The sequence below is a fragment of the Bipolaris oryzae genome, assembly GCF_000523455.1.
Source record: "Bipolaris oryzae ATCC 44560 unplaced genomic scaffold scaffold_137, whole genome shotgun sequence".
NCBI lineage: Eukaryota > Fungi > Ascomycota > Dothideomycetes > Pleosporales > Pleosporaceae > Bipolaris > Bipolaris oryzae.
Genome location: NW_006911413.1, coordinates 23,692 through 48,731, shown reverse-complemented (window position 1 = coordinate 48,731; position 25,040 = coordinate 23,692). Strand labels below are relative to the sequence as shown.

At 52.0% G+C, this 25,040-nt stretch overlaps 10 protein-coding genes across 10 annotated transcripts; 5 read left to right on the top strand and 5 right to left on the bottom strand.

Moving 5' to 3' along the window:
* Nucleotides 1-275: 275 nt before the first annotated feature.
* COCMIDRAFT_28795 (uncharacterized protein) lies at nt 276-704 on the top strand (the record flags this gene model as incomplete). The annotated part of the gene is made up of 1 exon (XM_007692674.1): nt 276-704. One exon carries the CDS (start codon nt 276-278, stop codon nt 702-704), a length of 429 nt encoding a protein of 142 aa, XP_007690864.1.
* Nucleotides 705-1,667: 963 nt separating this feature from the next.
* On the top strand, nt 1,668-2,216 carry COCMIDRAFT_39355 (uncharacterized protein; the record flags this gene model as incomplete). Its single annotated transcript, XM_007692682.1, has 1 exon — nt 1,668-2,216. One exon carries the CDS (start codon nt 1,668-1,670, stop codon nt 2,214-2,216), a length of 549 nt encoding a protein of 182 aa, XP_007690872.1.
* Nucleotides 2,217-2,351: 135 nt separating this feature from the next.
* COCMIDRAFT_28794 (uncharacterized protein) lies at nt 2,352-3,470 on the bottom strand (the record flags this gene model as incomplete). Its single annotated transcript, XM_007692673.1, has 1 exon — nt 2,352-3,470. One exon carries the CDS (start codon nt 3,468-3,470, stop codon nt 2,352-2,354), a length of 1,119 nt encoding a protein of 372 aa, XP_007690863.1.
* A 5,489-nt stretch (nt 3,471-8,959) lies between these two features.
* COCMIDRAFT_103068 (uncharacterized protein) lies at nt 8,960-10,789 on the bottom strand (the record flags this gene model as incomplete). The annotated part of the gene is made up of 4 exons (XM_007692693.1): nt 8,960-9,546; nt 9,604-9,632; nt 9,681-10,589; nt 10,644-10,789. 4 exons carry the CDS (start codon nt 10,787-10,789, stop codon nt 8,960-8,962), a joined length of 1,671 nt encoding a protein of 556 aa, XP_007690883.1.
* A 2,515-nt stretch (nt 10,790-13,304) lies between these two features.
* Nucleotides 13,305-14,029, bottom strand: COCMIDRAFT_39351 (uncharacterized protein; the record flags this gene model as incomplete). Its single annotated transcript, XM_007692681.1, has 5 exons — nt 13,305-13,479; nt 13,562-13,686; nt 13,766-13,789; nt 13,840-13,928; nt 13,987-14,029. The coding sequence occupies 5 exons, from the start codon at nt 14,027-14,029 to the stop codon at nt 13,305-13,307; spliced, it is 456 nt and encodes a 151-aa protein (XP_007690871.1).
* Nucleotides 14,030-14,492: 463 nt separating this feature from the next.
* On the top strand, nt 14,493-14,912 carry COCMIDRAFT_103076 (uncharacterized protein; the record flags this gene model as incomplete). Its single annotated transcript, XM_007692692.1, has 2 exons — nt 14,493-14,544; nt 14,593-14,912. 2 exons carry the CDS (start codon nt 14,493-14,495, stop codon nt 14,910-14,912), a joined length of 372 nt encoding a protein of 123 aa, XP_007690882.1.
* A 527-nt stretch (nt 14,913-15,439) lies between these two features.
* Nucleotides 15,440-16,484, bottom strand: COCMIDRAFT_39349 (uncharacterized protein; the record flags this gene model as incomplete). Its single annotated transcript, XM_007692680.1, has 2 exons — nt 15,440-16,409; nt 16,459-16,484. The coding sequence occupies 2 exons, from the start codon at nt 16,482-16,484 to the stop codon at nt 15,440-15,442; spliced, it is 996 nt and encodes a 331-aa protein (XP_007690870.1).
* A 1,559-nt stretch (nt 16,485-18,043) lies between these two features.
* COCMIDRAFT_103105 (uncharacterized protein) lies at nt 18,044-20,435 on the top strand (the record flags this gene model as incomplete). Its single annotated transcript, XM_007692691.1, has 4 exons — nt 18,044-18,517; nt 18,564-19,306; nt 19,405-19,766; nt 19,873-20,435. The coding sequence occupies 4 exons, from the start codon at nt 18,044-18,046 to the stop codon at nt 20,433-20,435; spliced, it is 2,142 nt and encodes a 713-aa protein (XP_007690881.1).
* A 763-nt stretch (nt 20,436-21,198) lies between these two features.
* COCMIDRAFT_7837 (uncharacterized protein) lies at nt 21,199-23,356 on the bottom strand (the record flags this gene model as incomplete). The annotated part of the gene is made up of 5 exons (XM_007692667.1): nt 21,199-21,405; nt 21,466-22,705; nt 22,759-23,111; nt 23,175-23,241; nt 23,301-23,356. 5 exons carry the CDS (start codon nt 23,354-23,356, stop codon nt 21,199-21,201), a joined length of 1,923 nt encoding a protein of 640 aa, XP_007690857.1.
* Nucleotides 23,357-24,528: 1,172 nt separating this feature from the next.
* Nucleotides 24,529-24,998, top strand: COCMIDRAFT_28786 (uncharacterized protein; the record flags this gene model as incomplete). The annotated part of the gene is made up of 2 exons (XM_007692672.1): nt 24,529-24,588; nt 24,639-24,998. 2 exons carry the CDS (start codon nt 24,529-24,531, stop codon nt 24,996-24,998), a joined length of 420 nt encoding a protein of 139 aa, XP_007690862.1.
* Between the last annotated feature and the right edge of the window lie 42 nt (nt 24,999-25,040).

The window sequence follows — 25,040 nt, the reverse complement described above, 5'->3', positions numbered from 1 at the left end:
TCATGGTGAACACGACTAATTCGAGCACGGCAGGTCTCGCACTAGGTGTACGCCCTCGTGTGTAGTCATGTACACAGGTATCTCGGTCGCGGGGTTGTGCCAGGCTGGCGTCGCCTTTGTCCGTCAGTATGCGCCTACGGCAGCAACAGAAAGGCCCCGGTACAGTCCAAAAACCTTGGTCAGCGGTCGTGGCTGTCACAAGCAATGCCTCCGTCGCCATACCGCATGCATCATGCATCTACTAGATATCTGATCTGACAGCGTTGGCGGGGGACATGGCTCGTCTCGCCTACTGGGGCACAGGTAGTGTTAGTACGAACGTCATTCCCTGCTTCACCAAGCACGCACACGCTACAGGCACCAGGGACCGCCTCCACCCAAAAGGGAACTGGGCAGGCATCACATTGCCATCATTTCGTGGTTTCGGAGTGGTGCAGGCAAAAGTCCCCGAGAATCGCGTGACCGAAAATATTTTCCTGGGGTCTGAGGTAGTGGGCAAGACGGGTTTCTGCGAACATGTCAACGCCAAACCTGTGCAGACTCGATGGCATTCCCTGCCATTGGCTGTCTCTGATGCTACCAAACTCTCGAATGCAGCAATGCAGCCTCGGCTCAGGCCCTGCATGACTTTGCTTCAGGCTTTCGTCGCCCTGACCTTGGACATTCACGATCTCTTCACAGTTCCTGTCAATCGAGACCATTAGCGTCTTGGCGTCGTCTGGCTTAGCCTTTGTGCGCCCTTCTCGGAGCGGAAGCCAGGACAGACTCCCTGTTATCGATAACACTCGCATGTATACATATACGAGTATATGACGAGGTCCAAAGGTTTCGGCCCTTATCCGGAACATGGAGAAGCTCTGGAAGCACATGCATAATCTATCCCTAGGCGGCTTCGGCAGCGCACACTCAACGGGCGGTATCGCGGAAGGAAACCTTGTGTATAAGTGTATACAGCTCCATCACGGTCGTGGCTGCATAAATTCGGCAAGGGTGGTGTATGATAGGCACGTCTGTAAAGAGTCGAGGAAACGTCTTGCTCTTGTGCAAAAGGTAAGAGGGAATGGAAGCATGATAACACGGCCCAAGAGTTTATCTGGGACTCAAATTTTTCGCACAATCCTTCCTATCACATCAGTCAGTAGGACCGTATGGACAGTGGTGAATTGCTCCGGCCGTACGGGTGGATTCTCTTGAGGCTAATGTCGAGTCTAATCGGCACAAACAACCCGAGCGAGAGACGCTGTGAGTTTTGGCCCGTGGCTGACCCGGAAAGTCATACTGGATACGGTTTCATAGTTTTCGTATTGTCAACAAAATGCAAATGTATACAATAAAGTTTCATGTCCGTGTACAAGGCAAGAGTGGAAACGAACGTTGGTTGGTGACAACGATGCCGACAAGTGTTCTCACGCCAGGCACGTGTCAAGGAGTGGGGGAGCTTGGGGCTGAAATGGCGGAACGACCCGACCGCCGGCGTAGTTACTTTATACGCGCTACTTTCCCTGGCCGCTTGACTCGTATGTTTCACGCTCCGTCGTCTCCTATCTCTCTTTGTTTCAATTGGTACATAATTGGCAAATTCTGGTTATATGTCGAGACTCCCTACCTATACCTTCCTTACAAAAAAGATCAACCACCACAAACATATCCCCAAATCCTCTATCAAAATGCTCGGCGCACTACCCCTGCCTACGCGCGACCTAGCTGAACTCGCAAAAGAGGAAAAGGGCTTCACCTTCAACCACTTCACGTGCGAGCATGCCTGGGTCATTGGGAACATTCTTCGAAACGCTCTTCGCACCGCCGAGTGCCCTGTCCTCATCCACATAGCTCTCTCGACCCAGACCCTCTTCCATGCGCCAAGCCTTCCTGGCATAATGCCCGATCACGAGAAATGGGTAGAGAGAAAACGCAACACAGTGCTCAGATGGGGTCACTCGACATGGTACATGGGGTGCCAATTCGATGACGATTACAAAAAGTTTGCCGAATACCATGCCATGAGTGGAGATGAGTGGTCCAAATACACCATCGAAGGGGGCGGATATCCCGTCTTCGTAAAGGGGGTCGAAGGCGTTGTTGGCGCAATTACAATTGCAGGCGCCGACATCTCAAGCGTGCAGGCGCACAGCGTTGTCGTCAAAGCTGTAGAAGAGTACAAGGAACTGAGAGATGGGTTTCGAAGTCCAATGAGAGCGGCAACCACAGCTAAATGACTGCATGAGTTAGGCAAAGGTGAAGGGCTTGGTATTCATTTATCGCCCAACGACCCATCCAGAGGGAGCAGAGGAAAGAAGGGCTGAATCACGTGGGTTCAGATTTGGTTTGTTGCTTCATTCGCAATTCGCAGGCTATAATACAGAAGCCGTGGCAGAGTTGCCCACCGACCGAAACCCGAATCGTCCTCCTACCGCATCGAAAGCTATTGAGTAGCGGAACAACAAGTTTCTCCCGGTGTTGATATAGGGCGAGTGGCTGGGTATTTGAGGGAAAACATAATTGGGCTCAATGGCTGATTTTTCGCCAACGGTGAACGAATAAGACATGGCTGGCTGATCAAGGCATGGAAAGCCGACGGTGATATTGGTACCTGGCTTCACGCGTTTCACCATCTTCGCATGACCGTTTGGGTTGGGATTAGGAATGACGATGGTTGGCATCGAAACGCCTTTCTCCGTTCTGATATACATCTGCGCTATGCCGGTGTCGACAAGCACATTACCACAATTCCTTCCCTCGCCATTGACGCTGAAGCACATGCTTGCCATCGCCCAGTCCCTGCTATCCTCAGCCCAGGTCAAGCCAGGTTCCAGCTGGGTAAAAGCAAATTCTCGGATGGCTGTCGGTGTCAACCCAACTTGGACACCCTCACGTGATACAATGTATCCAGCGTGCATCGTCTCGCAATCAACAGACTGTCCATCAATGGCGCAGAGGTTTAGGAGCGGGTTGACGCGAGGTGTAGCAAAGGGCATGCCATCCTTTTGGCTGTTTCTTCCGAAGCCAATGCCCATGTAGGTGATTTGCGACGTGTCCCGCTCTACGGCTTGCTCACCGTGTGGACCGGCTGGACACTCGAACCGGTCAACAAGGGGATCATACCAAGGGCATCTCCAGCTCTTGTCAACAATGAGCACAGGGACCTTTGCAGTCGCGTATGAGCCACCTTCACCAGTGAAGTTCATGCCAAGCTCTACCAGTCGGCCAACGTAGAGTATCTTACTGCTCGTGAAGAAGTGGTGTGCCGGCGTGCCCGAGGTTGACGGTATGTTAGGTAGTATTGGAGCTCCTATCAAAGTCCCGGTTGATCCAGTGTCCACGGGCATATGGATATCAACGCCTTCGACTGTACACATGACTTGCGGAACATGTTTAGGGCTGAACTCGAAGATGAAAGGAATGAAAATGGAATGGTTGCCTGGTGATATCTCCGTATCCTCTGTGTCCATTGTAGTATTGTTGGTGTACATTGTAAAAAGAATGAGGCTGCCAATCAAGCCAATGACGCGCCAGAAGAGTGTTGAACTCTTCAGTCTCCCATGTGTAGGTGTTGAAGGTGTGGATGTCGACAACGAGGGTGGTGCCGAACGTGTTATATAGTCGCCGGGCTTCATGTCTGTTTAGAGGTGCGGAGAGGGCGTGCATCCGCTGGCATACGCCACACGGATAACGCCAGATTTGTGTCTATACCGTTTCCGAGGTATTGGCGAAGCAACTCGAGTGGAGTCAAGCACAATGCAGATGTCAAATCATCGGCAGATGAAATAAGCACCGTGGTAGGGCCCCGAGGTGACGTCCGCGTAATGTGCAGACAGCGGTCCTTCCCCGCAATCCCGAAACTCGATGCGATCTACTACTAGTCAGGCACAACATCTCCCTCAATTTCCCAAGTCAGCGCACCTCACCCAATGACGAAAACCCCAATGGATATCAGCCAGCCTCTCTCCACTCCACCGCTCAAGACGATGTACCAGTCGCTGATCGTCACGTGTGCGGCTGCACGACATGGCCGGGGTACTAGCTTAGCCACTGTTCAGGCCTGCAGCTAAAGGCAGCCGCCCACTTTCATAGACATGTCCAAGCTGTACATGTACAGCCCGAATAGGAGAAGACTCGAAACTAGACATGGTTTTTGGCGACTCAGGCAATTGCACGTATCGGTCTTGACGCGCCTTTCGTCCCAACCCAACCCTCGCACGCCTCTCGCGCCCACATACTGCTCCCTCACCGCCAAAACGAAACAGCGCAAACCGAAGCAGAGCATGTAGCCAGCATGGGGCGCTCACCATCTCGATTCAGCGACGGCGGCGAGTCCGCGCAGCATGCTCGTGTCGAGCCACGCCTTCTCAAGGCAGTCGAGGACCAAAAGCACGACGATGCCATTGCCATTATCGAGCAGGCCAAAGCGAATGCGCAACCCATCGACCACCTCTTGCGCATTGCTTTGATGCGCGCAGCGGAGCGCGGAAACATATTCATCACCGAGTATCTTCTGAAGAGTGGTGCGAAACCCGATGGTGCGCCGGGAGGCAGGGTGTCGCCCTTGTTCAAGGCAGTCGAGAAGAACCATGTCGGGATTGTGCAACTACTGCTAAAATTCGGGGGAAATGTCGACGTACAAGATAAGCAGGGGAGAACGGTGCTCATGATGGCGGCTTGGAAAAATCACTTTCACATCATGCATGAATTACTAAGGTGTGGTGCAGATGTTAACCGCAAGGACAACACTGGGCGCAATGTCTTGCACAATCTGGCAGCCGACAAGCATTGCAATTGGGGACGCGACGTTATAGCCGAGCTTCTCAAGCAAAACATCGCCATTGACGGACCAGACGGTCAGGACGACCAGAAGCGCAGTCCACTGCATTGGGCAGCGAGTACAGGGAAAAAAGAGTTGTGTGAAATGTTACTCAGGCGACCGCGACTCCCCAGAGCAAACGTCAACGCAGTGGAAATCAGGCAGAAGACGGCGCTCCATCTTGCGATTGCACATGGGAGAGACGATATTATCGAGCTGTTGATCAAGCATGGCGCGGATATTATGGCCAAGAGCGACGGATCCTGGACTCCCTTACACAACGCTTGTGAGCAGGGAAGCGTCAAGGTGGTGAGGATGCTGTTGGGTGCTGGCGCGAACATCAATGCAAAGCTCTTGAACGGAATGACACCCTTGCACGTAGCAGCCCAAGCTGGACATTTGGACGTAGTCAACTGTCTTCTGGAGCGAAACGACGTAAAACGAGCTGCGAAGGATGCTTTTGGTATCACGCCGTTCTTGCGGGCTGCCCAGAGCAAGAAGTCTGCACGCAAAGACATCATCAACAGATTGGCACCGCACAACCAGATTGAGGCGCTTAGCGAAGACGCGCTGGGCGCTACCAATGGATTCCACGCCACGATTGTTGACTTTGGCAATTTTCACAACGAGAACAGAGTATCACGCAAGACAGTCTTTGAGTTGTTGTACAGCCGTGATCCGATCAACCCTAGGAAACCTTCAGTCAATGTTCTGCCTAAAGATTCCAAAGGAACAAGTTTCAGATGGATACATCTGCCTGCAAACAACATGGCCTGGGTGGAGGCATTGCTGACTAAAGCATTCATTGAGGAAGGAGCCAGCGACGTTGAGGGGTTCAAGGCGCTGGAACGGTCCTTTAGCCACCAGCACCGTGGACAGCAAATACACTCGCATTTCATGAGACCGCTGTGTCAGAGCACGCCACGTGCTCCAAAGAATCACGATGAATCAGACCTTTCTGATGGTGGTGACCCAGGGGTTCCACACATCACCGTCAATAATGGCCTGGGCTTAACTATTGACCCAGCAGTCGCCATGCAAGATTCAACCTCGTCGCACTTTCCCAAGACACCTGCGCGAACAGGTACAGCCAGCACAGAACAAACGGATTGGACTGCCGGGACGGGCCCGGGCCATGCGGCTAACAAAGAAGTAAGAGGAAAAACAAAAGATAAGACCAAGAAGACGCAGAAGTGGGGTGGGTCGAAGCCGGCTGGCAAGCGATCTGGCGGCACCGAAACACCTACCAGAGGACCCGAACACCATGCAAAAAGAACACATACAAGCTCTTCTCTCACTCTCAGCGGTCACCTCAAGTCGCCTGGCAGTCCTGGACGGAAAGACCCGACGACGGTTGCAAAGGGCAACATATTTGCCTTCATGCCATATCTGCACTTTGAGTCTGACCGCCGGCGCCAGGAAATGCAAGCTGCGATTAGGAAAACACAAATTATAAAGAGTTACGAGAAAAATGATGGACGAGCTAATAGGCCACCCCCTCCGCGCGCGAAAACGTACGATGAGATGCTGCTACGAGCTCATCTGACCTCTTCGCAGATTTCACTGCATGTACGGCGTACATTGGATCAGTTCTTTTATCACAACATTGACACACAGTCTCGTGATCGTGACCAAGTCGTCTACCGGTATCAATGCAAGTCGAACGACCCTCAGCATGTGGATCCGAAGATATTCATGGTTGATCAACTATGGATGTGGACATTAGGCAAGGACTTGATTGTGACCGCTTTTCCTCAAAGATGGCAGCAGCCTAGGAACGATCCGCTCAATGTTCTCGATGGCATCATCGAAGACATCAACAGCAAGACCAGAGATCCGGTTCGAAATGTGTACGATTTGGCTATGATCATCTCTGGAAGGTGCAGTGGAGTCTTTGATCGTCACCGTACTGGCGACGAGGACTACCAGTTTCTTGACATGTTTGAATCCAGTATAGGTGACGCTACCGAAATGGAGACAATACTGTTCAAAGAGTTCAATACGGCTTCTGCGCAAGCATCGGCATGGCTACAACACCACCGTCGGCCCAACCGCTTCTCACGTCACCTTGAAGCAGAGGGAAGGCAAAGGGAGCACAATCGGCGACATGTGCCGCATCACTCCCATTCACACGCTTTGACCGACCCTCCAATCCGCGAGGAAGAATTTGACTATGACGATAGCGACCGATCAGCTGCCCACGCCCCTCTATTTGTCGACAAGCTACTAGACATTGGTGCTGAGACGGACCTTTTGGCTGAGATCAAGGATATTCGCGATGAACTGAACATGATCGCCAAAGTACTGGAGGATCAGCGCAGCGTACTTCCTGATATGGAGGCCAGCATCACAGACATCTATCGAGAGGAGCACAAAAGTCAGCAGGATATAAAGAAGCGGTTTAAAGAGCTGCTCAAGACAATCGACATCCACCTCAAGGATCTTGAGCGCATGAACAGGCAAGCCAAGCGCATCTACGATTCAATCACCGACTTGCTCGACCTGAAGCAGAAGCATGCCAACGCTTTCGAAGCGCGCTTCGCCCGCGATCAAGCCGCAGGCACCGCCCGTCAAAGCCAAACAATCATGGTCTTCACCATCGTCACCATCATCTTCCTCCCCCTCTCCTTCATCGCCGCCATGTTTACAATCAACATCCAAGAATTCCCCCACCGCCCCGGCAGCGACGAACCCTCACTCCCCCTTTCCTACGTCGGCAAATACATGTTCGGCATCGGCCTCGCAATCTCCATCCCCTTCATCGCCATCGCTCTCTCCTTCGACGCAATCGGCGACTTCTTCCGCGAAGTAAAACGCAGATTCCGCGACCGAAGAGCAGCCCGGCAGAAGGCCCGTGCGGAGCATAACAATGATGCCCTTACAGATCCCTACGCGGGCATCGAGCGACTTGACTACGGCGATGCACTCGATACCCGCACTATCGAGGAGGCACTCAGCCGCAGCCGTAATCGCAGCCCTGCGTACCGTCCCGACGGCCGCCGCAGCATCGAGAGTTACCTAAGCAGTGCGCGTGCGAACAGGTGGAACGACGGGGGCTCGCTGCTTCCCGTCACCAGTCGCAGTACGACTGCGCGGAGCGCTGCGAAGGGCGGTATGACTGTGCTGAATGGACTAGATGGCGCTACGAGTTTGAATCAGCGGCTTAGTGTTGATAGGGCGGAGAGACAGGGACCTATTGAGAGGGTTAGTACCGGATTTAGGATGAGAAATAGTGGGGATTTTCAGCGTTGAGTATGCCGAGTTGTGACGCAGCGTTACGTTCCAGTGTAGGGAGGAGTTTGAGATTTGGAACTTTTTGAGTTGTTGTTGTAGATACCCTATTCCCTAGTTATATTTAGTCTTACATGAAAAACTAACATACATGATGCCACATGACTGAAATACCCATTCACACCTTGCGATCATGACTTTATCCCTAAAAAAGACGCTTCTTTGCTTACAGAAACTCACTATTGACTAGAACCTAGGAAAACTATAAACAACCATTCTGTTTTCTTCCCTTTTTTTTCTTTATCACACTCATTTCTATCGTCATCAAACCCTCATAACCATCTTACCAGCATAAAAAAATCCCCCTTCCATTTGCAATCCAGAAAGTCACGAACACATCACCTGATACGCAAAGTAATGTGTAATATACTACATACACCCCCGCGATTAATTCTCCGAGAGAAGGAGGGGGTGTGCCCCGCAAAAAAAAAAAAAACGGTCGGCGACTCCCTTATTTAGTGCAGGGCACCCACCCATTGTTTTGGAACGGATTTTACGATCTCGATCTAATCTAACCGTAAGGGAATTTAGTATGAGGAAGAGAGAGACGCTTCACCTTGAACCAGATAATCAAATATATATATATATGTGTTTGTATTGATCATTTGATATTCAATGTATATTAATGAGATATAATTCTCATTAAGATACAAAAAAAATAAGAGTTTCTCTAGCAACACAAAAAAAAGCATTTAAACTCGTGCCGAAATACATAAAGTAAGATGTAAAGAACAAACCGACGACAAATGATGATGACGAGGACCACCGAGTCGCTTTTTTTTTTTTAAAAAAAAAGACTAATCCACCCAGTGCAATATCTCATTTCTCACTCTTTTTCTCCAACACCCTTCCCCTCCAGTCCCCCGGGTACTACCGACCCTGAGGCCCAAGCAACAACGCCGCAATAGCATCAACACAGGCATAAAACCTCTGACAAACTTCGGGCTGGGCCAAATACGCCGACGTCTTCTCCTTAATAACATCCTCATGGCTCCACTCCTCCAGCGGCACATCCTCCAGACCCGTGACATCGAAGCGAAAATACTTCATCCAGTTCCTCTCAATAAGAGCCGCGTGATCAGCTTCGAAGCGCTCGCCCCAGCCGCGGGCTTCGGCCTTGCGGTCCTCGACGCTATTTGCCATTTCGGGAATTTCGCGGGTGCGGTCGAGGCCGATGCCTGTGCCGACGGAGACGATGATCATCATGTCGTTTGCGTAGCGGAAGAGCTTGCGGCATTCGTAGAGGATATCGCGGACGGGGTTGTTTTTCGTGGTGCCGTGGTCGACGAGGCCTTTTTCGATTACGAAGCGTTGGGGAACGGCTTTTTCGGATTGAATATAGCGCGGAGCTGCTGACGTGGCTTTCATGGTTTGCCATATGGGCATGTCGGGTTCTAGATCTGGGCCTGTGATGCGGCGTGTTTGGTAGGAACGTATTAGTGCTGCTCGGTTGGTGCCTGGATTTTGTTAGTACTATCACTACAATAAGGAGGGTATACCGCTAGAGTACGTACCGATATCCATTTGTGTTGTAATTGCGAATCTGCATATAGCGTTAGATATTATATAGAAAAACAAGAACGCTACTCACACATCGCCCGAGTCCGTCCGTCCGTCGAGCAGTATTTCATCTGGGTTGCCCAGCTCCTGTCGGACGACACTCTTAATCGCATCTTCCAATGCGCTATCATCTACACTTCGCACTTGTGCATGTGGATCCAAGTACTTAAAGTAGTCCTTCTTGTTTGCAAAGACCTGTTTCGCAATCTGCTTATAGGCCTCTCTAGCTCGGTGGGCTTGCATCCGAAGCCGGCACAGCATAATGGCTATAATCCCTCCTAGAGAGCATCCTCCTGTCAAGTCAAAGATTTGGTGGCTGTCTAAGCGCTGTCCAACCTTGACACAGATTGCATTGACGAGCGATTCGACCAAGAGTAAGGCAGACAGTCCTCTAATACCATCGCCGTCGATTGAGAGTAGGATCTTAGTTTCTCTGGTGCGTGACAGAATTGTCTGGGCTGTCAATACTGGCTTCGATGATGGATCCCGCAGCGTGGGATCACATGGAATGTCAGCATGTTGAGGAGGTGACGGGTGGCCGTTAGTATGGTTCGCATGGCTGCTGTGTATCGGAGCCAGCGGAACGAAGTTTGGAGGACCAGCAGGAGCCTGATTAACACCATTCGGTACTACAGATCGACTCCCATAGGGAGATGCATAACTAGTGGAAATATTTGGTAACGGAGGCGTACTGTGGTCGCGCGGCGATGCTGAAACGGCATGTTCAGCCACAGTAGATGGTGAAGGAGTGACCAGATCAGTCACAGGTTGCTTGATTAGTACTGGTGGAGGTTGAGTGTGAGGATAGGCTGAAGTCAGTGGCGGCGGACCCGTCGAAGGAGGTGGAGACGGCCACGGAGAATATTTGGAATATGGATCCCGAGCGAGTCGCGTCTCGGCTTCCTCAGCTACGCGTCGAATATCTGGATCCCGAGCCTTGCTAGGCCATATCAGCATGAGCCGGCGAGGATAATGTTTGTGAGGCGCGACATACTACTTGACATAGCTGACGTCCCAGGGCTCCCAGCGGCCAGAGAGGAGGAACTGTATCGAGGAGGGATATGCGGGGTCGTGGAAGTAGTGTGTGCCCTCTACGGGAGAGTATCGGACACAGCTAAAGTCCACCAAAGCCCACGACATTCCGCTGGTCTTGTTACTTGTATGGTGACTAGGCTCTGTAGAGTCAAGTAATTAGAATTGAGGTAACAAACGACCTTCTACTGAGCTCAACGAGAGTAGCGGTGGGCCGACAGCATGCCCGATAAAGACGCAGTAAGACACTAGCTGCCGGTGAGTGCTGGGCGGTTGATCAGGACGAGACAACCACAAAGAGGGCGTAAGTACGACCAATCAGGCAGAGTCGAGCGGCGCGCGTACAAGGTTTGTGCAGTGCCAGCCCATTGAACGGTACGTAAGGGCATGAGTAGTGTATCTGCGACAATGCGGCCGCGTTTGACCGGGCAGATAGGCTGGGCGATGGCACTCGGCAAATGGCGTGGTTAATGACATTGCGAAGCCGGGGCGGTTGTGACGGCCAGCTCATCCCTGCCTGGGCCTCTGCGGGGCCATGGCCGAGAGGCGGCGTTGAGGTGTTGCCAGGTTGGGTAGCCGGATACAGCCGCTGTCGACGATTCGGGCGACTGACGATATTTGTTATGTAGTAGAGTAGCAGACGGACCAAGGCTGGTAGCCTAGTGAGTTGGCGGCGTTGACAAGGGGCCACGCCCCCGCGGCCCGTAGCCGTACCGGTTGTTCGGTTAGCCACCCCTCATGACCACTGTGCTGTCCTCTGCTGCTGCTCTGCCTTCGATCTTGCACACTGCATGCCAGCCTTGAGATCTGTCTTTATTTAGTCGGTATCCCCCCTTTTGGCACGCACTACACAAGACGTGGCACTGATCAGCTGCCCCCAGCGTGGTCACGTGACGCCTTCAGCGCATCTCCGCCGCTAATCTTGCAGCTTGCATTTGTATAGTCGTCGGTTGTTTTGCACAACTGACTTGCACATGCGCACCGTGTATTCTGGCTACGAGTGTGTGCTACAAAAGCATGGACACAGTCCACTTGGCAGTTTCCAAACACCCTGCCATGCCAAACCCCGTAACGAGGTCGTGGGATGCTTGGCACAGCTTGACGACAATTGCGCAATGATGGGGTTCCAGGGCAGCGCAGGGCCAATCGCGTTACTTGGCTATTTCGACCGCAGAGTGTTCGTGATGGAGTCGTGTCCACCACCGTACGAGAGCCCAGCCCCGAGACTGCAAACGCCGTATGCGCTGGCGCACTCATTACGAGAGTAGTAAGAGCCAGGAAGCAATCGACTTTCCCGATCGCGGATGTGCTGCTGTATCAAATTGATGATGAGGCTGAAGAAAACAAGATCTTGTCCCTGCTGTAACTTGGAAAGGGACATTGGTTGCCGGAAGGATCGCAGTCTGGAGGAAGGATTGCCGAAAGGAGCGACCAAAATGAGTTGGATGCCTGGTTGAATACGATTCAGCTATCCAGCTTTTATCGTCTTACCAGACAGTCATGATGCTAGATCATACGATAACACCCTAGCCATTTGTGGAGGAAAACGGTCTTTTACACTTCTGACCAATCACAACCCCAACGTGTCCGGTAGCTGTCCTCTCAGCCAAAGCACAGAGAGAGTCAGGTGAGGCACAAAAGCAAGCCGATTCCCGCCAAACACACAGCTAGTGTCAAGTACAGATCTCAGAGATCGGTTGTGGTTCCGAGGTGTAACACTTGGGTGTAACATAAAAAGATCTAGCAGAAGCGGGGAGATAAACAAGAAGGTGGTCTTGCGACACGTCTCCATTCGAGGACACATCCGACGCCGACAAAGGCATCTTTATGCGATACAATTGGCTGAACCAATAGCCACTACTACAAGGTGTATTCGTGGTATTTAAACCAAGGATTGGTAAGTCCCCATACACTTCTACTCACCAAGTTGTTCCTGTTACTTGTAAGCAGACCAGTCGATATATGTCGACTCATCGATGGAAGGTGCCGTGGCTTTTACGTCGATCAAGGTGCTTGTGTAAGCCCTGACTGGCCTAGCGAGTAATACCTCGGGGCCCTACATCCACAGTGCATGTGGTGCCAGTACGCGTTTGACAGTTGGGTGTATAATTCCTCGTCATAATACGGACCAAGAGCGCGGTTCTACACCTCGTGTACCGTTTATACACATACAAGTATGCTCGTGTAGGTGAGATATTCAGTCAGTAATTCGCGTGAGCTTGTATCCATATTCATGATGCGAGAGCAGCAGATAAAAAGAAAACCAGTCAGTACAAGGTACTAGTAGCAAGCAAAGGAAGGCGTCATATACAAAGTCAATCGCCCAGAAACTTTCGTGTCCAGTAAGAGAAGCGTTTCACTTGTCGGGGTTTAAAGCCGCGCTCTAATCGACCCGTAAGCTTATACCTCATGTGAAACAAATGCGTAACAACGTCCAACTTTGGTTTTCGAAGCATATTCATTTCTCGCGCCGAGTCAATTCGCTATGAAGACTCTAGCTTAGTTTGTTCATGCAGCCCATGCTCATTTCATATCATGAGCTCCGAATCCCACAGAAGATGAACCGAATGAAGTTGAACTCCGAACCAATTCACATGCAGCACATTTTCCAGCCACTCATAATCTATGCCTTCTCAGCAGCAGCAGCCTTGGCCTTGACACCCCTGGGCTTTGATGGCTTGTCGGCCTTGACGGGCTTCTGGCTCTTGCGGATGGCAGAGGCCCTGGCGACGGCGTCCTTGCGGAGGTCGGGGCGGTAGTTGCGCTTGGTGGTGGCGTTGACAATGGCAGAGTAGGTCCTAGCGCCGTCAGCAAAACTTCCGGGGTATACCCAGGTATCCTCATGTTCGGCTACCAGGGCAGTGGTTCGAAGAGACGTACTTGCGGGTGGACTTGCTGGGGCCGAAGGTGGTGGTCTGGATGGCGGATGCGGGTTGGTGGTGCTTGTCGGCCTTCTTGATGAGAAGAGTGACACCACCCTCCTTGCCGGGGATGACACCAATAGCCTGGTTCATATTGTCAACAACGTCTTCTGGGTTATCTGGTGTTCGCGCTTCGCGTAACCGAAGATCGTGGTGGCCGTACCTTGTTGGCGATTGAGCCCTCGTTCTGCGCAAAGTTAGCGAAACACGACCCAAAATCTAAAACAGACTACATACCTTGCGGCTGTAAAGGTTCCTCAGGTTAAGAGGATCGCGCGAGAACTGAACGCCATTTGCCCTCTTGACGAGCGTGGAGCTGCGTCCCTCTGCCGATTGTCAACGCCTATTCCTCCGTCCTTCGTATACCAGTTTCTGTTCACTCACTGGTAATCTCCCAGGCAAGGTCGTGCGAGATAGTGGTGGCCATTGTGTCTGTATGGAATGTGGATACGGACGATGTCAATGAAAGTTCGCCAATATTGAAAGGTAGGGCCTCGTCTGCATTTCCGCATGCGCTTAGTGCGTGTTTCGGGGATGGATCAACATAGGCGCCGACGCCGACGTTGCCGCCAAGCAGCGGAGCGGAAGTGACGACGCATGAGCGTGAGGCGCAGCCTAAGGTTCAGGCCGTGACAGCCGAAACGTCTTGTCCGCGACTCCGTTGTCACGCATCACCGTCGTCCGGGATAACTGCACCTATGTCCCTGCCTGTGGCGTGAAGACCCCGCGTCTCCGCATTACCATCATAGCCCATCACACATCCATTTCCTTTGTTCTCTGTCACCACTCTCACATCGCGTTCCTTGCAGATCGATAGAGCGCACTTGTAGGCATTCACTCTGTCGCATACACCACAATCCCATCAACAAATCACAAGTGCCATCGCCAGCATGGAGTACCTATTCTACTCAGTCTGCTTTTTTGTCCTGGCCGTTGCAACAGGTACTTTCCTTGCACCCCACCTCACTGCTGGTTACTGACGCATCACAGCCGCATACTTCACCCGGCACCGTTGGATCCACGTCCTGCCCATCCCTGAACCCATATATGCGCGACTACCAACCTCCTTCCGCGACGATATCGAAGCAGGCCTATCGTCATCAGCATTTGACCTCAGTGGCAATGTAGAATCTGGCGACTCGCGCCAAGGCCTTGATGACGCGGGGAAGAAGGAGGTCATGAGCATCATGAAGCGACAAGGTGTCGACTTTGATGAGGCGCGCAGAATATACATGCAGGATCGATTCAAGAAGAACAACATTGGAGCCGACGGCATCCCCCGCGATCCAAAGTTTGTCAGCTTCTCGTAATGGTGGCCAAGGATGTGGAATGGGACCATGCATCACAGGACTATCTCGTACATCATTTCTTTTGTTTTAAGTCTGGGTTTGACAAGCTACTGCTTTTCATTTGTTGCCTCGAGTGGGCTAGTTATATGCGGCTTGGGACGAGCAGACGTACGTGGATCTGCGCATATGGGTTTAAGCGCCTAGTGTCTTTGCTTTCTTTCATTTCCGTTTCGTGTTCCTTCTCTTCTACTGACTTTTACAGCATTTTCTTGAATAGAACTTCGTATGTCTCTACGTGAGAATAATTCTACTGCATACCTCGCTTTCTACGTGTGACTTCATACTGGAACATCGGAGCGGCGTCCAGGGATCGACGCCGGATTTAACTCTAAGTACCACGTGCTGGTGGTATGGCTGCAGGCTAAGCTTATTAACTGATCCCTAATACGTGCCTGAAGCACCTATGATGGACTCGTCGAGAGCGCAACGCCTTTATATGCAGCAATAGTCCTATTGATGCCTGTTCTTACACCCAGTCATTACTGTATCTACCTAGGTGCTTGCGCATAACCTGGAGGGCCTCCAAAACCGGGTGGAGGGGCCCCAAAGCCTGGTGGTGGAGCTGCAAATCCCGGGGGTGGAGGGAAGAAGTTTGTTGGGGCACCACTCGGTGGGCGAGCAGGTAGACCCGTTGGAGGAGGAGGGAGTGACGGGTGGCCGATGGGGGCGGCAGAAGGTGGTCTCCCATAACCTCCGGGTCCGTTGGGTACAAAGCCAGGAGGTCCGCTCGGTGGTCCATATCCTCCTGGCCCGCTTGGCGCGCCGGGTACGCCTCTTCCATCTACAGGCATAGCTGGTCCCGTCGGGGCAGCGCCTGGAGGAAGCTGGAAAAGATGTGCTGGCAGAGGCTGAACAGCAGGCGCAACTCCGTGAGCCTTGGCTTGTTTGGCAAGCATACGCTCGGCTTCGTCTCCATGTCGCTCGCCCTTGCCATCTTTCTTATACGCGTACTGAACTGTGATCTGCTTGGACATGATGTATTGGTTGTGCATACTGGCGATGGCCGCATCCGAGGACTCGAAATCGCCGTAGGAGATGAAACCGTAGCCTTTGGACGCGGTCGTGACTTCGTCGCGCGCAACCTTTGGCGCATTCACCAGTGGTCCGAATCGGCTGAATGTGTCGTACAGAGTCTTTTCGTCTACACCTGGATCGAGATTGCCAACGAACAGCTCTGCACCAATCTCCACATTCTTTTGCTTGTCTGCGGATGCCTTATTCACGCGTATCCGGCTTCCATAAAGAGCAACATTGTTGAGAATTTTAGAAGCATAGTCGGCTTCAGCTTCTGTGTGGAACTCGACGAAGCCAAAACTTTGGTGCTGCCCATTGACACGATCGACTGGCATATTCACATTGCGTACACGGCCGGTGTTGAGCATCAGCTCGTGAAGGATGCGGGGTGTGACGCGCTCATGGAGATTACCGACGTATACGGTGGCTTCTTTGTTCTGCTCCCTGCACATTGATTAGAACATGCTAGTTGTTATTGATTTAGAGAACGTACCAGTGACGGGCGCTTGGAGCCGACATGGCTGAAATTTAGCGAAGTGAGCGTCAAAAATTGGATATCTCAGATCGCACCACGTTCTTCGTGTGCCTAACACTGTTGGCTGAGCGCGAGGGATGTCGTGGCGTGTTGAAGGTGGAGTTGAACATGGCTGAAAGATCTCGGAGCTCGACAGTCCAGTCCTGCGCTAGTCCATATATGGTTAATTTCGCCCATGTCTCCGGCCCGTGCATGGACCCCAAGATTTTGAGCTTTGCGCATCATCGCAATCACGCCCACCAAGCCCGCCGTCACCTATTTCGTCACCCGTCCTGACTTGCCCAAACCGACAGTCGACCACACAGCAATCATGTATCAACTATCGGAAGAGTCCAAGGTAGGCTACAATTCGTAGATACAGATGCAGGAAACACACATTGACCGTCTACTAGGAGCGCATTGCCCGCATCATCGATGTCTCCCGTGTCGCTATCCACTACGGCTACCTCCCTCTGATTCTATATCTCGGTTACTCGCGAAGCGAGCCTAGGCCATCTCTCATCCGGTGAGTGTGGTGTCTTTGTTTTACGCTCATCAGCGAATGAGTCCGCTTTCTTGTTGGATTGAGGCGCATTTAACTCGTCGCACCACGGAGGCATAGAGTCTGCGTGCATGTTTCTCTGAAGCACTCTCATTTTGGGAATTTACACTTGTCTGCGTTCAGTGATTTTTCGTTGACTTACTAACCTGTGCAGTCTCTTCTCTCCACTTGCATAAATATCCAACGAAGACACGTCAACGACCGTTTGCAGAATTTTGTACAATACTACGCTCCTGAGCACACGGAACCTCGGGCATGGTGATTTCAGCCACTTGATCCTGAAGGATGCTGTGTGGATTTTTGCGTGCGCCTACTCTTCTCCTACTTTTCTACTCCAATTGGCCGTCGAGGGGCGGCTCCTCGGGGCTGTATATCTACATCAGAACATCCAAGACAGATTAATGTACCCTGAACCATTGACACCTGCCGTGGGGGTGTTCAGTCTAGACTGCAGTCTTCCACTGGCACCAAGTGTAAGCCACTCAAACATTGCGTGCTATATTTGTTGGAATTGGTCGTGTCCGAGCTCAAAGTCGTACCCGTAAGCTTGTTGGTTGGATATGGCGGCGCTTGCCATGTCTGAGCACCTGTGCGGGGTGGCTGAGTACCAGCCGTGTGGTGAAGATAAACATACGCCAATGACGGGACGCTACTTGCCCCACGTGGCTTGGTGGTTCGCTTACATACTTGAGCATCAGGCCCCCATGTTCTCCTGCTTCATCCTCCGCCAAAGCGAATATTTGACACCTTACCTTTGTAGCACACATCGCCATGGAGCCCTATACCCGAGTGCATGGCCTCGGGCCGGTTCTGACTGGGTCGCGAACTCTCACCCCATAGCCCCACGTCTGCCGTGTCCACGGTATAACCCTCTCTCACAGACGGTGTTTCTACTAGAGTTTATGTGCTGATCACTCTGCTATCGTTGATACCACTTTCCGTCTTTGCCGTCTGCCTGACTGCTTATCGTAGCTCAGTACATGAACCTTATTGCTCGCCACCATGACTGTCCCCAGTATTGGGGACATTCTAATGTTATCTCAGAAAGCTTGGAAGATTGGAAGCGCATTCGCTGCTTGCCACAAGCAAGCTCCGCCTAACCTCGGTTGCATTGAAACTGAAATTGGCGGTCTAGCAAACGCGCTTACGCTGCTGGCAGAGACATTATACGCCGAGTGCGAGAGCGATCTGCTTCAGAGTGCTGACCAGCAAACCCGGGCCGGAGTTGCTGCTATAATCGGAGCTTGCAAGCGAGCAGTCGACGACCTCGATTCCTTAATAGATGAATACCAGGTCATCAAAAAGCATAGGACTGTGGGCGGTTTCGCAATTGAGCGAGCATGGAGTGACTTGGTACTAGCCGAGTACAAGACGATCTCTTGGACAACAGAGGGTGGCGATCTGGACAATCTGAGGGACTTGCTACAGGTGCATAAACACGCAATAACAGTTTTAGTACAAGCATTACAAAGGCTAGTGATGCCAGTCTCGTAGCCTCCAACGACTAACATTGAGTAGCAAGTCCTCAACTCGCTTAGAACGAGTAGTGAAACCAATGGCGGAGCGTATCGACAGTATGTACACCTCAAGCAGCAGCCTCGATCAGCAGCTGGACGAGGTCCATCGCATGGTACAAGATCTCGATATAATATCACAAGACTCTGCCACGCCGCCCGTCCCGCCAAAACATCCCGCACGAACTCCAAGCACCGGGGACGCAAGCTATCAAAGTCCAATCCTTGACCATCCAGATTTATCAAGATCTTCACCGCGGAATACCAACCTCAAGATATCATTACCTTCAATTCCGTATAACCGGAGGATATCTCAGTGCTCAACAGCTAGTTTGACCAACGGCCTGCCTACTCCTATACCTACCAGAGAAAGTGTATCAGAGGCAAGTCTCATGGAATCATCACTGCGCTACTCGAGCAGCAGTTATGCATCTTCTGAAGCAGGTCAAAGTTCTACCGGATGGCAAAGTCCACAGCTAGCATCGAAACAATTACGCCTGAGTCGCCAACAGTCGATATCAACCAGGAACGGCCCGGCTTCTCCAGATATACGGGATCATACACAAAGGCCCAACAACCGTTATTCGACACTACATTCCTCTCCAATCCTTGGGCCTGAATTTCCACATGAACTGGGAAGAACTCTGTCGCAAGCCGAGATTGAGCAACTTCACCGCAGCGCGACAACGGCGAGCCAGCGAAATGCTTTTGAAAAGGAAGCTTTTCGTAACTCGGCTATACTTTGTGACGTGTAAGTCATAAACTATCTATACCATCACTTGCATATCAGAAAGCTTGTTTTATTTATTGATAAAGTCAATTTTCTACAAACTAACACAAACCACACAGCCGGGGCAAAGTAGTCGAGTACTCCCACCGAATCAACCGTGACGACCCCCGAGACGTAGAAATGATCCCTGTATGTACCGACTGCCGCATTGCTGTGGTACGAAAACGCATTACCGACCCGGAAACCCGAACCGTTCGGGTTGTAACCTCCATCTGGGTCTTCAGCGACGACACTCAAGTCCGCATGGAACTCCGCATGCAAGACGAACACATGTACATTCCCTACGCAAGTTACTTTTCCCCCGCCAAAGTTTCCATCACCGTCCCCTGCGAACTCAGATTCTACGATGTAGTGCATGCAGCCGGCCCGGCCCGCGTAGCGCAAACGAGTTGGGTGAATTATGTATTTGATAGTCCGCAGTGTAAGTCTCTCTCCTACCTCATATGTATCCAAAAAAAATATCCACTTTCCCCCCTCCCGCAAACCAAAACAAACAAACAAACAGTAAGATCTAACAATCAAGCCAGCCTCGGCACTCTTCCAAAACGAACTAATGGGCCGCACCCTCCTAGCAACCTTCCGCACGGAAAAAACGCTGCGCACCCACTCGGGCCTCTCCAAATCCTTTGCCTACGCCGAGCAAATGTGCGGCCTCGAAACGCTGCGTATCTGGCAAGACAACGACACGGGCGCCGTAATCGCCCTGTTGCACTTCTCCGCCGACTTCCGCACCGGATACCTCGCCTTCTACCTCAACTCGGCGCGCGACCCACTAAGCGTCAAGGACGACGGTATGCGCCAGGTCAAAATCCGCGGCCTAAAAGTCCCCGTCGATGGCGCCGCGCCCCAGGTCGCCCATCATGGTACTGCTGCTAGTGGCAAAGGCAAGGATAAGGCAGGCGCCAGTTCGAGTGCCAGTGCGGCCAAGATGATGATGATGAAGAAGAAGCGTCATGATAAGGAGGATGGGGTGATTAGTGGAGCAAAAATTGAGTTTGCCACTGAGGTGGAGAAGAGGGAGTTTTTGGACTTGTGTAAGGTTATGCAGGGGAATTTGATCGAGTTGCCCGAGTTGCAGGGGGTGAATTGAGAGAGAGAGAGATATGGTGGGGTGGGGGTGGGGGGGGAAAGAAATATCGGAGACTTTTTTCTTCTTCTTCTTTAAAGGTGGAGAGTAATGGGTTTCAAGGTCATCTTTGGCTGCTATGACGATATGTGTGTTGGCTTTTTTTCCCTTCTTTAGAGAAAAATGGAGGCAGAGATATTTATTCTCTTTTTAGTTTTTGCGTCTACGAAATCATCGATCCAGTTGGTACGATTCCTGGCTGGCAATTAAACCGATTCGTAGTTGAGAACATCAAGTGAGTAAGTACTACGGACAGGCAAATACTTCAAATTAATTAGAATTTCATAATGCCATACGTTCTCCATCTACGTGGTATCCCTCCATTCCTCCAGACTCAGAACAACGTAAACGCACACAAGGCCCGCAGCGTACATGTATGTCAATGCATAAACGCACGCCAAACTCCCCCCCCCCCCTATCTCCACACACAGCCCCCTTACCTTGAACCAGTTTCCTGCCACATGAGTACGCAATTTTCCCAACGTACATAAAAAAAAGAAGAAAGTAGAAGAAGAAGAGGAAGGAAGAAGAAAACACACAAAGACACAAAGTGACTCCAAAGAACGGCCACTATGCAAAAGCCACACTTGCTCTTCAACGGTCAAATCCTCCTTGAGAAGTTTTCCCAGTCGTCACGGTTATCGTTCAATCCTTTCTCACCAACCAAGCCCCCCTTTCACACAAAAGCCGGAGTGAGGTCGCGCTTGGTTTCAAGATGAGGCGAGCACTAGTCGCCATTGACTTGCTCAACACCACCTCCATTGGTATGGGTAGTGCCCATGTATCGCTGCATATAGGTGATGTAGTCGAATTTGGGAATATCGCGGTCTTCTTGCATATCTGGGCCTTTGTGCTCGGGCATGGTAGCAAGAAGGTCATCAATGACCTCATCGGGTACAAGGGAGTGCCGAAGGTCGAGCTCTGTGACGTATGGCTATAATTCAAGGGTTAGCATTTGGCTTTGTGTATACAACAAGCCACATGGATGACTTACCTTGCCGTCGGCAACTTCCCTAAACGACTCAAAGACTTGCTCGGCTGTGTTTTGGTCTTCAGTCTCGTCAACCATGAATCGAATAAACTGTTCAAACGTGACAAAGTCCTTGCCGCCGCTCGTTTCACGGAATCTCTCATGCATTTCGTCCTCGTCGTAGACTAGGCCCAAACTCGCCAATGCCGCCGAGAATTCCAATTCTGCTAGCGAGTTGGAGACGTCACGGTCAAAGTGGCGGAAAACGGATTCGAACTCTTCTAATTGAATGGGCGTCAGGTTGGTCATGTTTCGGGCAACCATTTGGTTCTCGAGGAAGGCGAGCTTTTTCGACACCGAATTGCGGACAAGACCCAGCTCGTACTCGAGTTCATCGTATGTATATGTTGTAAAGTCGTTTTCTTCGATATTTGCTTCGGCACACTGTTCATCAATCGACGCTATAAGATTCAAGTACTCGTCCAGTGGTGCAAGTGACTTGCTAATTTCCTTGGTGTGCTCGAGTTGGTCATCGACATCGCCTTCGAGGGCAGAAATCGATGTGGATAGCGTGTTGAGGGCGAGAGCAAAGTCGTTTGCTTTGTCAGCAAAAGACTTTCGCAGGGCATTCTTGATATCTCGGATTGTTTCGTTGATGATCTGGGAGCGCCGTCGTTCGGCCTTCATCAGTCCCGACCAAGCATTATCAAGCGCGTCGAGGCTGAGTTCTGCTGGAGGCTCGTACGGTCGCAATCGGTATGTGGCCAACTTGGTCCTAATGTTACCCAACAGCCCAACAAGGTCCGACTTCTCTGCAACCCATGTCCGCTTGTTCTTGCGCTTCCATGCCGTGAATTCAGCAGATTGGGCCCTTGCATCGGCATATGTCCCGTCAAACGTGGCCTCCTCCCACTGTGACTGCTGCTTAGCAATCTGGCCTAGCAGCTCACGCATGCGCCTTTCAAAGTCGTTCTGCATCTGCCATGCTCCTTGCATGTTGGCCACAAACTTTTCTACTCTTCGGCCGGCATTTTCGACTCGTTCCATCTGGGAGAAAGCGTGGAACCAGTAGGCAATATACGTCATAAGGGATCGCTCATCAGGCTTGGGTACGTCGCACACATCCTCCACATCGAGCAGGTCGGGGATGCCGATCTCCTTGGAGGCAATGTCGAAAGCGAGTTGCATGTTTCCGCGGTGGTCATTCTTGTCGAGGCTATCGTAGTCGATGAGGTCGGGGCGGTGAATGTCGAGCAGGGCGCAGCTGTTTACATGTTAGGTCAACGGGATGTGGGGGGAGCACTATGGTGAACTCACAATGCTAATCCATCGTTCCAGCTTGTGGAGAAGTCGCGTACTTCGACTTCGTCGTAGCAAGCCGTCTTTCTCTGACACCACAGCAAGAGACCCTCCTTTGCACTCAGACCCTCTTCGTTGATGTCGCTAATGGTGAAGCGGAGAATGAGGGTCCATATGAGACCGAGGATGATCTTGCTATTGCCGTCGACGACATCCTCAGCACCAGTGTTTGTGAGTTGGATCCTCCTACTCCGAATAAAGTCGAGTGACTTGTTGACGTTTTCAAACTTTTGGACACGGAGCTTTGGTCGCGAGGCGTATCGGCCGAGGGACTCGTTGCTGAGGATCTCCAGGAGGTGGATCAGGATGATCTGGACAGGGTTAGTGGACGGGTGCGGCGGGGGGCAGAGAGAAGGAGAGGCGGGGTTGCGTACGCCATCAGAGAGGTCTGTGATGAGGTCTGAGATCTCGACGCTCCGGATCTTTAGTTTGCTGTTGAGCCTGCATTGGTGTGGTTAGTAGTGGCGCGGAGAGGGGGGGGGGCGGGCAGAGATGGGCACCATTTGGTGAAGGTCTTTTGCTGGACGTTGACCCATTGCTGTTCAAGCGGCGCCATGTTTGGGGTGCATCAGTGCTCGGCGAGGGGGTATGCACACGGAGGCAGGAGTCGGGAGGTGTGGATATGCGATGCAGGCTGACAATGAGCCTCGTTGTGTTTTCCAACGGCCAGCCAAAACAATGGATGGATGGCTCACTGCGGGCGCGGACTCGGCTGTCGGTGAGACCCCGGTCGAGTGGTAGCGGGGCCCCTGGGTCCGCTCGCTTGTCGGGTGGCCTAGAGGCGGAAGAGGGCAGTGGTTGGTTGGACTAGACTTTTTTTTGTTTTTATTGCAATAAGACGGGATTGGCAGTGCAATTGGTGGTGATGGCTGCGGGTAACAATGGCCATGTAGCCGCAATATGAGGACGCAAGGGAGGCGCAGCGAGCAGATTGGGTGGTTTTGTAGGAGCTGCTGCCCCCACTTGCCTCGTGGGCGGGGGCACGCCGATTGGGCAGGCGCCGTGTGTTTGTATGTACTCGATGCATGTACTCTATCGTAGGTACGTACTCTAGCTAGGTGACGGCCATAGCCTGGATCATGGCTGTAGCCACGTCTCACGTGCTAGGGTACTTGGGGGAGTGTTTGTTGTCAGTCTGGCATGCTTGTTAGCACCGTTACCGTAGGGGGGGGAGGGGGGGTTAGATGAATTAGCTAAAATGCGGATAGGCAGGCTTGGGCGGCAACAGGCCTCTGCGCCAGGCGGTGTGAGAAAGTCGATGGTGTTTGGACGCAACCATGTAAGTATCGGGGGAGGGGGGAGTGTGTTTGTAATCCATATTTACATACAAGGACTTACAGGCCCAGGTGGGAAGGAACGAACGAACCACCCGGGTCGCTGCGAGGAAAGAGCGACCGGCCACGATGTTCCTATTAAGCTCGCCTGCATCAACCTTGCTCGCCACGGCTGCCAATCAACGGCTTTCTGCTGTCCATGTACATATCATGTCCTCGCTACATAGACGATACATAAATGTAAATGTACTTATACCGATGCCCGAGCACAGCCAGCACTGTTATCACTGCACAAGCCCAACCAACAGCAAGTAATCTCCGAAGACATGTGGGAGGCCATCAAGTTGGATCGCCCCACTGTCCGGGCGAGCTGATGGCAGGGTGGAGGAGGCTTGTCGGGCTTTTCCATGGAGAATGCAGATGCAACCCATTGATCTAGTGGCGCCTTGTTGCAATGACGTGCATGGTCGACGGCTGCTGGGGCAGCAGGGATGGCAGTGGCTGTATGGGCAGTGTAAGTACTGTCTGTCACTGTGTAGCATGTGTCTATTTGGGGGTGGGTAGACTAAGCATGTATCTATGTTTGGAAGCGTACTACTCAGTACTCGACTAAGTACTGGCACATATAGTTTAGTCGATACACAGACGGCTACGGAGAAAGTACCCGTCGACTTAGTCAAGACAGCCGCCCACTGGCTGCAGGCGGCGTCGACCCGAGGGGTGCAGCGGGCCAGGGCATCGATGCTCGGTGCATCGAGCGCCGCTGGACGTGAAACGCTCAACCAGACGGGCTACATGTACTATGTACTGCGTATGCGTAGTCCCCCCGAGGCCACGGGCGACATGCACATGTGCGTGACAGTCAGGCCGGGCTACAGACGCCAACTGCAAGAGTTTCAGGCGCCGGCGAGCGCTGCGCTCTGAAACGTTGATGGCCATGACGCCGCCACCGTCTTCTAGTACCAC